The sequence below is a fragment of the Arabidopsis lyrata genome (genome assembly GCF_000004255.2).
Source record: "Arabidopsis lyrata subsp. lyrata unplaced genomic scaffold ARALYscaffold_1, whole genome shotgun sequence".
NCBI lineage: Eukaryota > Viridiplantae > Streptophyta > Magnoliopsida > Brassicales > Brassicaceae > Arabidopsis > Arabidopsis lyrata.
Window position 1 is genome coordinate 26,224,469 of NW_003302555.1, and position 14,022 is coordinate 26,238,490.

General features: G+C 39.5%; 2 protein-coding genes and 1 long non-coding RNA gene across 4 annotated transcripts; 1 reads left to right on the plus strand and 2 right to left on the minus strand.

Moving 5' to 3' along the window:
- Positions 1 to 2,015: 2,015 nt before the first annotated feature.
- On the plus strand, positions 2,016 to 4,427 carry LOC9327625 (keratin, type II cytoskeletal 2 epidermal). The gene is made up of 2 exons (XM_021010539.1): positions 2,016 to 2,042; positions 3,093 to 4,427. Exons 1-2 carry the CDS (start codon positions 2,016 to 2,018, stop codon positions 4,209 to 4,211), a joined length of 1,146 nt encoding a protein of 381 aa, XP_020866198.1. The 3' UTR covers positions 4,212 to 4,427.
- A 129-nt stretch (positions 4,428 to 4,556) lies between these two features.
- Positions 4,557 to 7,033, minus strand: LOC110224373. The gene is made up of 3 exons (XR_002328988.1): positions 5,909 to 7,033; positions 4,916 to 5,170; positions 4,557 to 4,835 (listed from the first exon to the last, which is right to left on the minus strand). It is a non-coding gene; the product is annotated as an uncharacterized LOC110224373 (long non-coding RNA).
- Positions 7,034 to 7,597: 564 nt separating this feature from the next.
- LOC9327626 lies at positions 7,598 to 8,540 on the minus strand. Of its 2 annotated transcripts, XR_002328987.1 has the most exons (5): positions 8,429 to 8,540; positions 8,213 to 8,345; positions 8,030 to 8,133; positions 7,838 to 7,946; positions 7,598 to 7,794 (listed from the first exon to the last, which is right to left on the minus strand). XR_002328987.1 is itself a non-coding variant. In XM_021010358.1 (4 exons), exons 1-4 carry the CDS (start codon positions 8,459 to 8,461, stop codon positions 7,902 to 7,904), a joined length of 315 nt encoding a protein of 104 aa, XP_020866017.1. In that variant the 5' UTR covers positions 8,462 to 8,540; the 3' UTR covers positions 7,622 to 7,901. The 2 variants fall into 2 exon arrangements, 1 of the variants encoding a protein (XP_020866017.1); XM_021010358.1 differs by having other exon boundaries at positions 7,622 to 7,946.
- Positions 8,541 to 14,022: the final 5,482 nt, after the last annotated feature.

The following is a 14,022-nucleotide window of genomic DNA, read 5'->3' on the forward strand; positions in this document are numbered from 1 at the left end:
TATTGTCCTCTGGTTTCACAAGATAGGTTACCTCAACCTACACCAATAAGTTTGTTAACCACTTAGAGAATGTACACTTACTTTTTAAATAATGTACGTACATAAACAATTGTACATACCTCTTCAGCAGCCTCACACTCCAAGATGCTGGATGTCCTGATTGCCCGCAGAGAGGCAAGATGATGGATAGACCTCTGAGTAAATGTCCTGTTAGCTTCATCATCAGGTACTAGCTTAGCAAGGGATGGGATTGTTTCGAACGCAAACAGCTGGAGTGCTAATGGGAATCCATGTAGTGCATAAGACCCATCCTTTACACACCTTATCAGTTTTTGAGCATCTGAAGGGGTTTGGAATTTTGCTATCCTCTCCAAAGTACGGGTAAAAGACACCCTTCCCCAAGGGTATTTGCAGAAGAATTGCACGTCCTTCGTCATCTCAACAGTGAACTCAGAAGGCCTTATGGGGTTATTATGGCACCCTATCACACCATCTACCAAGATTATAAGAGATAAGGCCAGCTGCTTCCACCCATCCATGGTTTCCTCCTCCTTCAGCCAGACCACCAAATCATTCACTGTTGGATTCGGCTTCTCCCCAAACTTCTCCTCAAACAGAGTTTTCCAGACACTTTGACTACCAGCTTTAACCTTTAGCACATCCCTCACGTCTTTCTTGTTGGGATATGTCCCACATTCTAGACCAGTTACCAGACTAAATTCTCTTAATCCGAATTTTATTGGATGACCGCCGAAGACCATCCACATCTCATTCACTTTACTCGTCACTAACTGACGACATATTAGTCCAAGAACAAGCTTACCTGAGAAGGAAGACTTGTTAGCAGGTATCCTAAAAAGGTCCCCAAATGGAGACTCGAGAAGAAACTTCATCTCCTCTTTTCCCTTAAGAACTTGTGCTATGTCAGAAAGGTACTCCGGTTTGAAGTACGCGTTCATCTTCGTCTTCATAGGGTACCGGTCTAGGGCAAAGAGTCTAGGTGGTAACTCTTCAACTATAAGATCTTCAGTCGGAGCCACGCTTGTACTGCCTGCAATTACAAGTGATATACAATTAAGTACGGATGTATGAATTCGTGTACGTACACAGTAATTATCAACATTATATACTCAACATCTGAATTTTGGCGGAAAAAGAGATTTCCAATTCATCTTCTCAAATTTTCAAACTACAGATTTAGCAAAATCCGGCAACTTCTATCCCTTTAATTAAACAAGCTTTAAGATTCCGATACACCCAAAGAAACTACAAACGAAATAATATCAGAACTTACCCAATTCCTCCGGCGGCTTTGTCGGAGAGAGTTTCCTCCTCGGGGATACTCTGAGTACCCGCTTCTCCTTCTCGGGGCCTTCCCGCGTATGCTGCTTCCTCGGTACTTCGTCTTTTTGTTTATTCCCAGCCATCTCGAAGGTTTCTATCTCGCCGGAGGTTTCTCAAGTCGTCTTCGCCGGAAAAACTTCAACTTTCTATTCGCCGGTTTTTGGAGTTCAATGCGATGCCTCAAATCAAGTATCCAACAATTCGAACGGTGATGTCGAAAAACGAAGATGGATGAATGAATTTCGAACTGATTTCAACTTCTCTCTCGAATCTCTCCGTCTCTCTCTCCTTCTTCTTCTTCGTTTTCTTCGACAGTTTTTTTTTTTTTTTTTTTAAAACCGCAACAAAAATCAAAAGAAACTAAATCGGTCAGTAACTGTGCGGTTTGGTTTAATTTGTTAGGGGCATTTTCGTCAAAAAATGTTGTAACTGTCAAAACATGAGATTGAAATCTCACTTTGCCAATCTGTGAGACAAAATCTTTTTTTCCCCCAAACGTGAAAATTTCTTTTTTTTTTATATCTTAACACCATTTTCTTTTGCAGACGAAAATAGGGTTTTTTCTCTCAAGGAACGTTTTTTGTCGAGAACAAGTTTCTGGAATTTCTCTCAAGGACAAAGAGCCGATATTCGGCTGGAACAGCACCGGTGGACGAAATCTCCGCCGGGAAATGCTTCTCGTCGGTGATAAAACAGAGGTAGCTAAAGCCATTGTTTCTTGTTTCCTCCCCTGACTATTTCGTTTCCACCATGGGTTTTTCGAATGTAGGGTTTATAGGGGTTTTCAGTTTCTCAATTTCGAGGATTTTGTATCCTTTATTTTGGAGATTTTTGATGAATTTCGATTTTTTTTTCAAGGTTTGGGTTTGATCTTGGAGCCTAATTGGTTGATTTGACTTTTGTGAAAGCTGCATTGTCTGTTTCTCCATTATAATTCCTTTTGGTTCTGTGTAGCTTTTTGTTAAGCTCTTGACAAGTGAAACTTTAGGATCTATTTAGTTTCCATTCTTAGTGCAATCTTTATATCTTGCTTTTGGGGAGTTTTATGTTATCTGTTTTGGTGTAGGATTGAAAATGCTTCCTCTTCGACGTTTGTGAAAGCTGCATTGTCTGTTTCTCCATTATAATCCCTTTTGGTTCTGTGTAACTTTTTGTTAAGCTCTTGACAAGTGAAACTTTAGGATTTATTCAGTTTCCATTCTTAGTGCAAACTTTATATCTTGCTTGTGGTGAGTTTTATGTTATCTGTTTTGGTGTAGGTTCTGTAGGATTGAAAATGCTTCCTCTTAAACTTTATTATTTTGTTTGATGTGTGAATTATTCTTTCCTTTTAATAACAAAATATATCTCTCTAACCTATTTATCGGGATTATTGTTTAAAATGCCCTTTTTTGGGAAAAACTTATGAAAATGCCCTTTTTTGAATAGTTTACGGATTTTGCCCTTTTTTAACACTTAAAAATGTACGCATTTAGGATTTTTTTTTCCAAAAACACGTACTTTATACCAAATACTAAACCCTAAGAACAAATGGAACCGACTAAACCCAAACATAACGAGTGAAACGCATGTTAAATCATATTTTTGGAGCATGAAAAAGGGCAAAATGCATAAACTATTCAAAAAAGGGCAAAATCCACAAATGCCCTTATGAAAAAGGACAAAATCCGTAATTTATTCCTATTTATCTTTGTTAAATCTTTCTTAAAAGTCTCACCATCTCTCTTCTTTTCTGAAACGCAACGCAGAAGGTCCACTTTTCATCCAAAAGTGAGGCTGGTGATGGTGGATCCGGTAAGGCTGGTGATGGTGGATCCGGTAAGGCTGGTGATGGTGGATCCGGTAAGGCTGGTGATGGAGGATCCGGTAAGGCTGATGATGGTGGTGATGGAGGATCCGGTAAGGCTGATGATGGAGGATCTGGTAAGGCTGATGATGGTGGATCCGGTAAGGCTGATGATGGTGGATCCGGTGAGGCTGATGATGGTGGTGATGGAGGATCTGGTAAGGCTGATGGTGGAGGATCTGATAAGGCTGATGGTGGAGGATCTGATAAGGCTGATGATGGTGGTGATGGAGGATCTGGTAAGGCTGATGGTGGAGGATCTGGTAAGGCTGATGATGGTGGATCCGGTAAGGCTGATGATGGTGGATCCGGTGAGGCTGATGATGGTGGTGATGGAGGATCCGGTAAGGCTGATGGTGGAGGATCTGATAAGGCTGATGATGGTGGATCCGGTGAGGCTGATGATGGTGGTGATGGAGGATCTGGTAAGGCTGATGGTGGAGGATCTGATAAGGCTGATGATGGTGGATCTGGTCAGGCTGATGATGGTGGATCCGAGGATGATTATAAGCCTAATGAGGATCCTGAGTCCACTTGGTTCAAAGTGGTTAAACTGCTGATAACAAGATATGTCTACAAGGTGGCCAAACGATCATGTGAGAGGAGTGTAAACCGTCAAAAGAAGTTTATCAGCTTTATGAATGCTTCTCAAGCACAGAAGCTTCATTTACTCAAGAAGGCTACAGGGAAGGACAGCGAATTTGTGAAATACACCGGGTTAAAGAAAGCTTGCAGGGATTTTGCTGAGACATACACATCATTTTTCATATGGCTGGCTTTGGGATCATTTACCTTGATCTCCGCAGGTTGGGAGTTGCACAGTAGATCTCAAATGGAGAAAGGATTAGCATCACTAAGGGTGGAGATGAACAACAACGCTGTTGTTATTTCTGAATTTAAGAAGGAGATGAGTTCAAAAGATGCCTCTTATATGCATCGATTTGAAGAAATTACAAGGATTGCAAACCAAAAGCTTGAAGATTTGGAGAAGAAGATCGAGCTTCTCACATCCAAAAAGTGAAAGCCATGTTGGAGGGATAATTTAGTTCTGGATTTCTATCTATCAATGACCTAAACTATAGACAATTTGGTTGTGTTGTCATTTGTATTATGCTCTTTTGCAAATGATGTCTTTTGAATGGTTCAAATACTACTACTAGTTGCCACTGAATGAATCTTTGTTGTGAATCTTGAGGATGAAAAATTGATAACATATGTTCTTTTACCACCAATGCTCTTTTGCTGCCTGCATCTTCTCCCTTTCAAAACTTGGATGTCTTATTCTGGCTCCTGCTTATTCCCAAGCAAGCAGAAATAAACTCTCTTTTTGTTTCTGTAATCGTAATGTTTCCCAAGCAAGCAGTAGTACAATAATGAGGAAAGATTGAATTAATCGAGTCAACACAAGACAATAGAGGAAGAAATGTTTCTGTAGTTTTATCCTTTAACCTCACGACAAACTCTAAGCTACCTAAAAGCTGAAACTAGTAAAACATGAAACTATGTTTTCAGGTGCTTCTCCAATTTATCCACATGCTTTTCTTTAACTCCTTAGCATGGTCGGCTGCCTTTAACTCATCATGTTGCAAGCTTTGTCTGTGTTGGGAGCTTATAGACCATTTCACTTCGACATGGTTTAATAAGCCTGCACCAGATTTTAACTCTTTAGCGCCGTCACAGGTCATAGCACGCAAGTAATGGGTTTCTAAAATTTGATAACCAGACCTGTTTTAACTTCACTTACTGCTTCCTGCTTCAGTGTCCCATTAACTGGAGATAGTTCTCATTTGACGACATGAGGGGACTCCAATTCTGTTTTCCTCTTATGTGTGTTTTGCCTTCCACTTTGGAAAACTGCCAAGAATTAAATCAGACCTGAGAGCTGGATCTCAAGATAGAGAAGCTCAAAAGGTGTTGATATGCTTAGCTGAGATGTCTTCCCAATTATTTTCCCAATCTCGAAGCCAGAACCTCAGGAACCTGTAAAATGTCCACAAAGCAGAAAATCATGAAGTGTTATAATCATATAATGGTGGCAACTTAAAAATCAACAAACAGGTCTTGTTTAATTAGACGAGGCCGCAGAAGTACAATTCAAAAGATACCATGAAAGCCTGATATGCAGATGGAGAGATCATTTAATATGTGGCCACACGGCACCAGTCTCATTCCAATATGCAAATGGGGCCATTTATTAGTATATGGCAACACATTATCAGTCTCGTTCCAATAAGAGAATATTACCCTAAAGCAAGCAATCTACAAAGATACCAAACCAAAACCAAAGGGGATAGAAGCCATCTAATGGTAGCAACCGAACACAACTTAACACAAGAAACAGATCTGTTAAGGTAATTGAGAATTATGTGGTAAGATATATGTAGCTTTATAGTGAACTTATTTTCAGTAGAGACAAAGTAGTGATAAAACGGAGATTAGGCCACATAAACAAATTAAAAGTTTCCCTGAAAGCATGATATGCAAATGGTGAGGTTAAATAATATGCGGCAAACAAAGCATCAGTTTCGTACCAATACAAGAATTTGACCCTAAAACAGGCTATTTACAGAGATACCAAACAAGGGAGAAATATTCAGTAAAACGTCAAAGAATTAGAGAATGGTATGAAGTGTCAACAGATATTGGATAGCTAGAAAAATTCACATGTATATATACGTTTTTCCAACATATTTGAATAAGCAAAACTGTGAAACGTACCATGGCGCCATATTGCTCTGGTTTCGCTACAAGTTGCATACAGCAGTTATCGACAAGGATACTTTTTAGCAACCTCGCGACAAGATAGCAAGAACAAACAATCTGCAGGTTTCATGATGTTAGCCTTATGCACCGCTGCAATTTTCTTCCTGTTGTTGAGGTAGGCATACTCAAAAGCATACTCTGCAATACCCTCCGAACGGAACTTTGTGATCGCCTCTAGCAGAGAAATAGGATCAGAACAATTCACGGAAAGTGAAATACACACAACAGTGATAAGAAACTAGCTCATGCGTAAAGCTGCACTAACAACAAGATCATTTTCAAGAAGTAGGCATAATTTTCAGTCATAGATAGTTAGCCCATAATCGTCGATTTACGGCATACAATGTTCAACGAACAATGTTTCAAGTTTCAAATTAGATGCCAGTGGAAATGACCCTAAAGAACATGCCAATGACAGGGCAATTCCCCCCAAATCTTTATGGAATATACAGAAGCTAGCATAAAAAACCTTTGCTCTAAGCTAAGATTTCCACAAATTCAAGATAAGATGCAGGAATCTCAGACTGAAACCACACGAAAAGGCATAGCATAAGGCCGTAATCCAGTTGAAGAATTCACCAAAGAAGATTAAACAAAGAGCAGAATCAGAATGCCCAAATGAACAATAAATAGTGTACTCGAGTCCAAGTTGAGCTCAGCATTTAGCACTTACATATCCATGCTAAGTTGGATAATTCTATCTACAATTAGAGAAAGAGCTAGGAGCAATCAAATGGTAGCAACCGAGGGCAGCTTAAGACAAGAAACAGATCTGTTAAGAGTTAATTGAAAATCCGAGGGGCAAAGGAAATATATCTATGCATATAGAAACGATCGAGTTCATTTCCCGCCCCACGTAGACATCATGCAAAAACATATCCCACCGGCCAAGGTGCAAGAAATGAACGCATTATTGGGAAGGCTATCAAAAAGGAGAGAAACAAAAAAAGAAGGTATAGCAGTGAATTCAGAGGAACGATCGTTGGTGCAACAACGCCAACATTTTGACAGACGCTGCAATTCTTCAGGGCTGAAAGTTTTAACCTGTCAAGAACCAAGACCACATCTGAATCAGGTTTGCTAGCCAAAAGACCATGGAGTGGCACGCCAAGAACGAGACCACATCTGAATCAGGTTTGCTAGCCAAAAGACCATGGAGTGGCACGCCAAGAACGAAACCATAACATCAGCTTAGGATTAAGAATTTAAACATACCAACCATACCAACCAGCTACTGTAACGAGCATGTTGCTCTTTGAGAAGCACAGGGGATGCAGACAGGGATAAGGATATTTAGGTAGACAAGGCTGAGATGCAAACACAAATAACATATATCTTCACAATAGAACATGCAAGGATGGATATCAAGGTAGCCAGCGATGAGGTGCAAAAGACAGTAACATATTATCGCAATAGAACATGTGAAAGAGTCAGATGTTTTGTGGAACTGTTTATTTCCTTTCATAGTTGTGTCGGGTTAAGAAGTTGCATGGTTGGTTCCTCGATTCAAATGTGAGGGTGAAGCAATAAAGCACAAAGACCCTAACAGTAAAATATAGTGTGCAAAGTTCAACATCAAGATACCAGTGGTAAGGAAGGAAAAATGTCTAACAAATTAAGCAGAAAATGTAATTAGAAGAGAGATGGAAGAAAAACGGAGCCACACAATGCAAAATGAAGTCATCCAAGCAAGGCACAGAAACCACTATCTTAACCAATCATGGCCTTTCAGCAGCGAATATAAAAATGAAACGCTATGTGTAAACAACAAATTACAAAACCATTAATAGATAAGATCCATACATAGATACTGCAACTCCATTAACAAGAGTACTTAACAACAAACCCATAAAAGCATTACACAAATACATAGTCCAAAATAACATTGGATTTGGGGCAGAACATAGAACACCACAAAACAAGAAGATGCCGGCAAGGACTGAATTGTTCAGGGCCTGGATTTACCCTCCTCGAGCAAAAACAGCGTAATTGCCTGCAACAAGACCAGTAAAACATAATGGCTAGATTGAACACATTCATCTTCTTCTATAGGACAAGAATCAAACTATTACTTACATTACGATATCGGACAGATCTATCATACAGCTCCATCGTACGCTTGACGTGCTCCTTGTACATTCCGTCTACTTTGTGCAAATGCTCTCTTCTCTTGTAAAGATTTGAAAAACATCAATGTGCTTCACAACTGGGATTTGAAACGCATAATCAAAATTCATGCAATAAATTCAAAGACATTACTTCTGCAAGCATGGCCAAAATATCCGCCCAGAAATGCCACAGCAAGAACCAAGCCGTCCTGCTCCTTCCACCCATGCTTGACGCTCGAGGACAGTGGGGAAGATGCCATGGTTGAATACGCTCTTCCACAGTACTACAAATCTCGATTCAAACAATACAATCAAAAACAACGAAACTGTTTACAGAATCCGGACGAAAGGAATCATTTTTGCTTACCTTTGCGACAATCTTTTGCGTGTGCTTCATCATCTTGCTCCTGCGTCTCGCTGATGAATTAGGGATTCTGCTTTACCAATCTTCTTCCTCGACCAAGTTTCTTGTTTATTTATTTAAGATAACACATGAGTACAAGTTTGACCCAAAACAAATGAGTATAAACAGGCCCATTAATTTGAAACAGGCCCAATATCTTTTTTCACCTCAAGTGATTGTATGCAAATTGGTGATTTGGATCGCTGTTACACAAACCACAAATATTTCATGTCACAGCACTCAGTAAATATAAATTTACCTACGTTAAGTTTTCAAATGGTCGCGGTTGTGTCCAAATGCTTTGTGCCATGACACCGTAAGAAGTTGATTTATGACTACATGTACCAACCGAATATGCGGCAACACTGTTGAAGGTTGTTCTCTTTGATTTCTCCCGTAAAAAGAGAAAGACAACGAAAAGGGTGAAACTAAGATGATGAAGAACAAAGGGATTTGCAAGTAGAAGAAGAAGAAGACGTGATCTTGTCAATAAGAAAAAAGATTATGGGTTTTTGTATTTTAACGAAGGTCCAATCAATAAGTGTGTTTTGTTAGATTAAGCTTAGCTAAGGCCCTAAGTACAGTTGTTGGAGTTGCTAGACTTTTATGGTTAGTTGTTTCAACTTTGCTTGTAAAATTGGACTTCTCTTTAGACGTCTAAGTGGTTGTAGTTAATCTCAAGGTCTTAGTGTGTGTTTATAGTAAGTAGAGAAATCTACCTTTACTTAAGTATGTATGAGAGAACATGCCACATATATATATATACCACCATACTTTTGCCAACTTGGCCAAAATATCCACCAAGAAATGCCACATAAAAAACCAAGCCGTCATGCTCCTTCCACGCTTCCTTGACGCACAAGAACGATGGGGAAGAGGCCATTATATTGTTGAAAACGCTCTTCCACATTATTACAAAAATCGTCCGATTCATCGTCTTCTTGTTCCTTAGCCGATGATTTAGGGCTTTTTTTTTTTTTTGTAAATGCCATTTTTATAATAAGAAGTTTTAGTTTTTGGAAAAAAATATTTTTTTCTATGTAGAAAGACACTTACATCCTTCATAAAAGTTTCAGTTAATATGTTTGCTATAAATAAACTAAAATCATCTTACTATATAAAGTACTAGATAAATTTATGAATAGTAATGTGATTCGGCTACAATCCGTTATCCTATTTTTCTCGAATGACAAAACCATTAGGGTGCGATTAGATGGCAAAATTACTTAAAAAGGATATTAGTTTTATTATTATTGTTATCAATGCTTTACTTATTTATTTGATGTATTTTTCCGTAAAAACGAGTTTTTCATTTATTTATTTTTACTAAAAACACGATTCTATGTCTTTCCGCCAAAAATATGATTTCCGGTTTTTCCGCCAAAAACGTAATTTCATGTTTTTCCGCCAAAACGTGATATCCGCTTTTCCTGCCAAAAAAATATGATTTCCGGTTTTACCGCCAACACGTAACTTCTGGTTTTCTCGCCAAAAACGTGATTTCTGGTTTTCCCGCCAAAAACATGTTTTTCATGATTCCACGTTTTTCCGCCAAAAACTTGGTTCCACGTTTTCCCACCAACAACGTGATTTCCGTTTTCCTACTAAAAATATGATCCCACGTTTTTCTGCCAAAATTCCGTATTTTTCCGCCAAAAATGTAAATTTCTTTTTTTTTTTCTCGAAAAGATGTGAATTTCATGTTTACCGCCAAAAACAGAAATTTTGTTGTAATCATATTTATAATTATCAAATATTAAAATTTGTTAATAGATATAGTAATAAAAATTAAGAATATATTGGTAAATCTATACTATATAAAAGTCGAGGCTATAAGCCTCTCAGACCGTCCACCTAGGATTTTAAACCACCAATTGTAATTAGACATGTCATTAATTATTATTTTTAGATTTTTGAAATTGTCTATATTAAAATTTAAGTAAAAAGGAAAAGAAAAACAATGATGTGGTTAAAAAAGAATTTTAATTGACCAATAACACATGAAAAACAAATTTGTTAATTTTCCTTTTGGTTAAGAAAATTAATTTTTTTTAGATATAGACATATAAATTTGTTTACTTTTTTAGTTTTCCAATTTCTTTCAAGGCCAAAAAAGTTCACTATTTTCTAACACATGTCAACATCTGATCAATAAACTTGATACGTGGCACAATCCTATGAGTTATTAAGTTTGAAAACTATACTTTATATAATAAAGTATGGTTTTCAATGTTAGTAACTCAAACGATCGTGCCACGTGTCAAATTTATCGATCTTAGATTTTGATATGTGTAAATCAAAAAAATTCTACAATGTTTGCATCTAACTGGTCACCACGAACCTATATACAATGCCTCCACTACACCACCTGATCCAGCATCTTGGCTCATTGACAGTGGAGCGACGCACCACATAACAACTGATCTCACCAATCTCTCCATGCACTCACCTTACACTGGCTCGGAGGAAGTGATTGTGGGCAATGGAGATGGTCTTCAGATAACACACACTGGTTCCCTCTCTTTACCACACTCTTATCACATTCTTTCTCTCTATAATGTTTTCCGAATGCCTGCAATTGCCAGGAATCTAATCTCGGTGCGTAAACTATGTTCTTACAACTCTGTTTCGGTGGAATTCTTCCCCGATTGGTTTCAGGTGAAGGATCTCAGCTCGGGAACGCAATTAACCACAGAAAAGACGACTAATGGTGGATATGAATGGCCAGCTTCTGTTTCGGATGAATCTCCTTTATTTTTTTTGCTGCTTCAATAAAAAGTCCAATGCCTATTTGGCACTCTCGTCTTGGACACCCCTCTTCTTATACTTTACAAACAATTGTCTCTCATTATTCTTTGCCTATTTCTAATAAAGATTCATTCCTTCTATTCAATGCTTGTTCCACTTCAAAAAGTCATAAAATAACTTTCTCTATCTCCACCCTCACCTCAACTAAACCACTTGACCTCGTGTACTCTGATGTGTGGACTTCGCCAGTCTACTCCATCGATGGCTACAAATATTATGTCATCTTCGTTGACCACTTCACCCACTACGTTTGGCTATACCCACTCCGCCGAAAATCTGATGTTCTTGAAACCTTCACTCGCTTCAAAAAGCTTGTTGAAAACAAACTCGACACAAAACTCAAAACACTTTATTGATTATTCTGATAATAACGGCGAATACATAGCCATGACCAAATTTCTAGCCGAAAATGGGATTACCCACCTCATACAACACAGCATAATGGTTTCTCTAAACGCCGCCATCGTCACCTTGTTGAAACAGGTCTGACCCTCCTCTCTCACGTTTTCATACCCATATCCTATTGGAGCTTTACCCTCACCCCCACAACTTATCTTATTAACCGTATGCCCACCTCCACTATGGCATACTCCTCTCCTTTTGAATGCCTATTCGGCTAAACACTAAACTACACAAAGCTTCATGTTTTTGGTTCCCTGTGCTACCCTTGACTTCAGCCATACACCAATCACAAGTTCGAACCTCGCTCCACTCCTTACGTTTTCCTTGGCTATTCCCAAACACAAAGTACTTACCTTTGCTTAGACCCTTCCTCCCATCGCATTTACACCTCTCGCAATGTTCAATTCCATGAAACTTCCTTCCTATTTAGTCAAATCCCCTCATCTCAACCCTCTGCCCTGAACATCACTATATGGTTCCCGTCGACTTTACAGCTCCCTGGCCATTCGAATACACCGTCGTCCGTAGTTCAATCGTCCCTAGGCTCGGATCCTTCACCGCCGGCGACCACTCCGACGGACCAATTTCCCGACCATTCTGCTCCTCTGGCTGATGATGTCGTCTCTGGCCAAACAAGTCCCACTACAACGGGGCCTATTTTCGAAACTGGACTCAATTCTGTAAATTCTTAGGTTTCAGCAGATGCGTCAAGCCAAGATGTATCTGGCCCACTAACCTCTATGTAGGAGACTGCAGCTGGACCTACAACAAAACCCACCACCATCACGTCATCGTCTTCCTCATAGACCAACAGTCATCCGATGGTCACGAGAGCTAAAAACAAAATTATCAAGCCGATTCCAAAATTCTCGATGCTTGCCGCATCCACTCTAGAAACCGAACCCAAATCTCTAACTCATGCTATCGGTAACCGAATCCAAAATTCATGATAACAAAATTATCAAGCCGAACCCAAATCGGTAACTTATGCTATGAAGGATGCTCGGTTGCGTGTGGCTATGAGATCCGAGTACGATGCACAGATTAAACATCGAACTTGGGATTTAGTTCCTCATGATCCTTCATATAATCTTGTGGCACAAAGTGGGTTTTTCGCATCAAACAATTTTCTAATGGGAATATAGACAAATACAAGAAAGGATTTATGGTAAAAGGAATTTACCAACGACCCGATCTCGATTTTGAAGAAACTTTCAACCTCGTGATTAAAGCAGCTACGGTTCATCTTGTTCTTGGCCAGGTTGTTGATCGTGGTTGCGATCTCCTACAGCTAGACGTCAACAATGCTTTTCTGCAGTGCAAGCTTGATGAGGACATTTATATTGCCCAACCAGCTAGTTTTGTGGATCGTGATAAACCGGATCATGTCTGCAAGCTTGTGAAAGCGTTGTATGGCCTGAAACAGGCGGCTCGTGCATGGTACATGGAGTTTCCCACATTCCTTCTCAACTCAGGTTTCACTAATTCTCAATCCGACGCTTTGCTTTTTATCTTGCTTCATCCCGGTATTATGATCTTTGTCTTGGTCTATGTCGACGACATCGTCATCACAGGCAATGATTCATCTACTATTGAACAGTTCATTGGGCTCTTGGGTAAACTTTTTTCGCTAAAAGACTTGGGAGCTCTCAGTTACTTTCTTGGCATCGAAGCTCATCGAAATTCCAAAGGGCTCCTGCTCACGCAACAAAAATACATCACAGACTTGCTCGCTCGAAACAACATGTTGGATGCTAATCCTGCCTCCACACCTATGACATCAAAATTCACATTGAATCTCAGCTTTGGTTCTCCTCTTCTTGATGGATGAGAGTAATGTACCGTTGTTGGTAGCCTCCAGTACCTTCACTTCACGCGACCAGATGTGGCTTTTGCGGTGAACAAACTGTCCCAATTTATGCATAAGCCAAATGATCTTCACTGGCAGGCTGTTAAACGTGTTATTCGGTATTTATTTGCCACACGAGATCACATAATTTTTCTTTGCAGCAATAACAATTTGAATCTTCACGCCCTTTCGGATGCTTCATGGGCTGGTGATCATGATGGTTATTCTTCCATGGGGGCGTACATCGTCTATATTGGCTCCCACCCTATTGTCTGGTCCTCCAAGAAGCAGAAAACGGTGGCTCGGTCTTCTACAGAAGCTGAGTATCAGTCAGTTGCAGACACGGCTGCAGAATTTTCTTGGGTGGTATACTTGATGTCTGAACTTGGTCTGTCATCGTCTTTTCAGCTTCTTATCCACTGCGACAACGTTGGCGTCACATACCTAGCTGCGAACCCAATTTTTTCATTCTCTTATGAAACATGTGGCGCTTGACTGC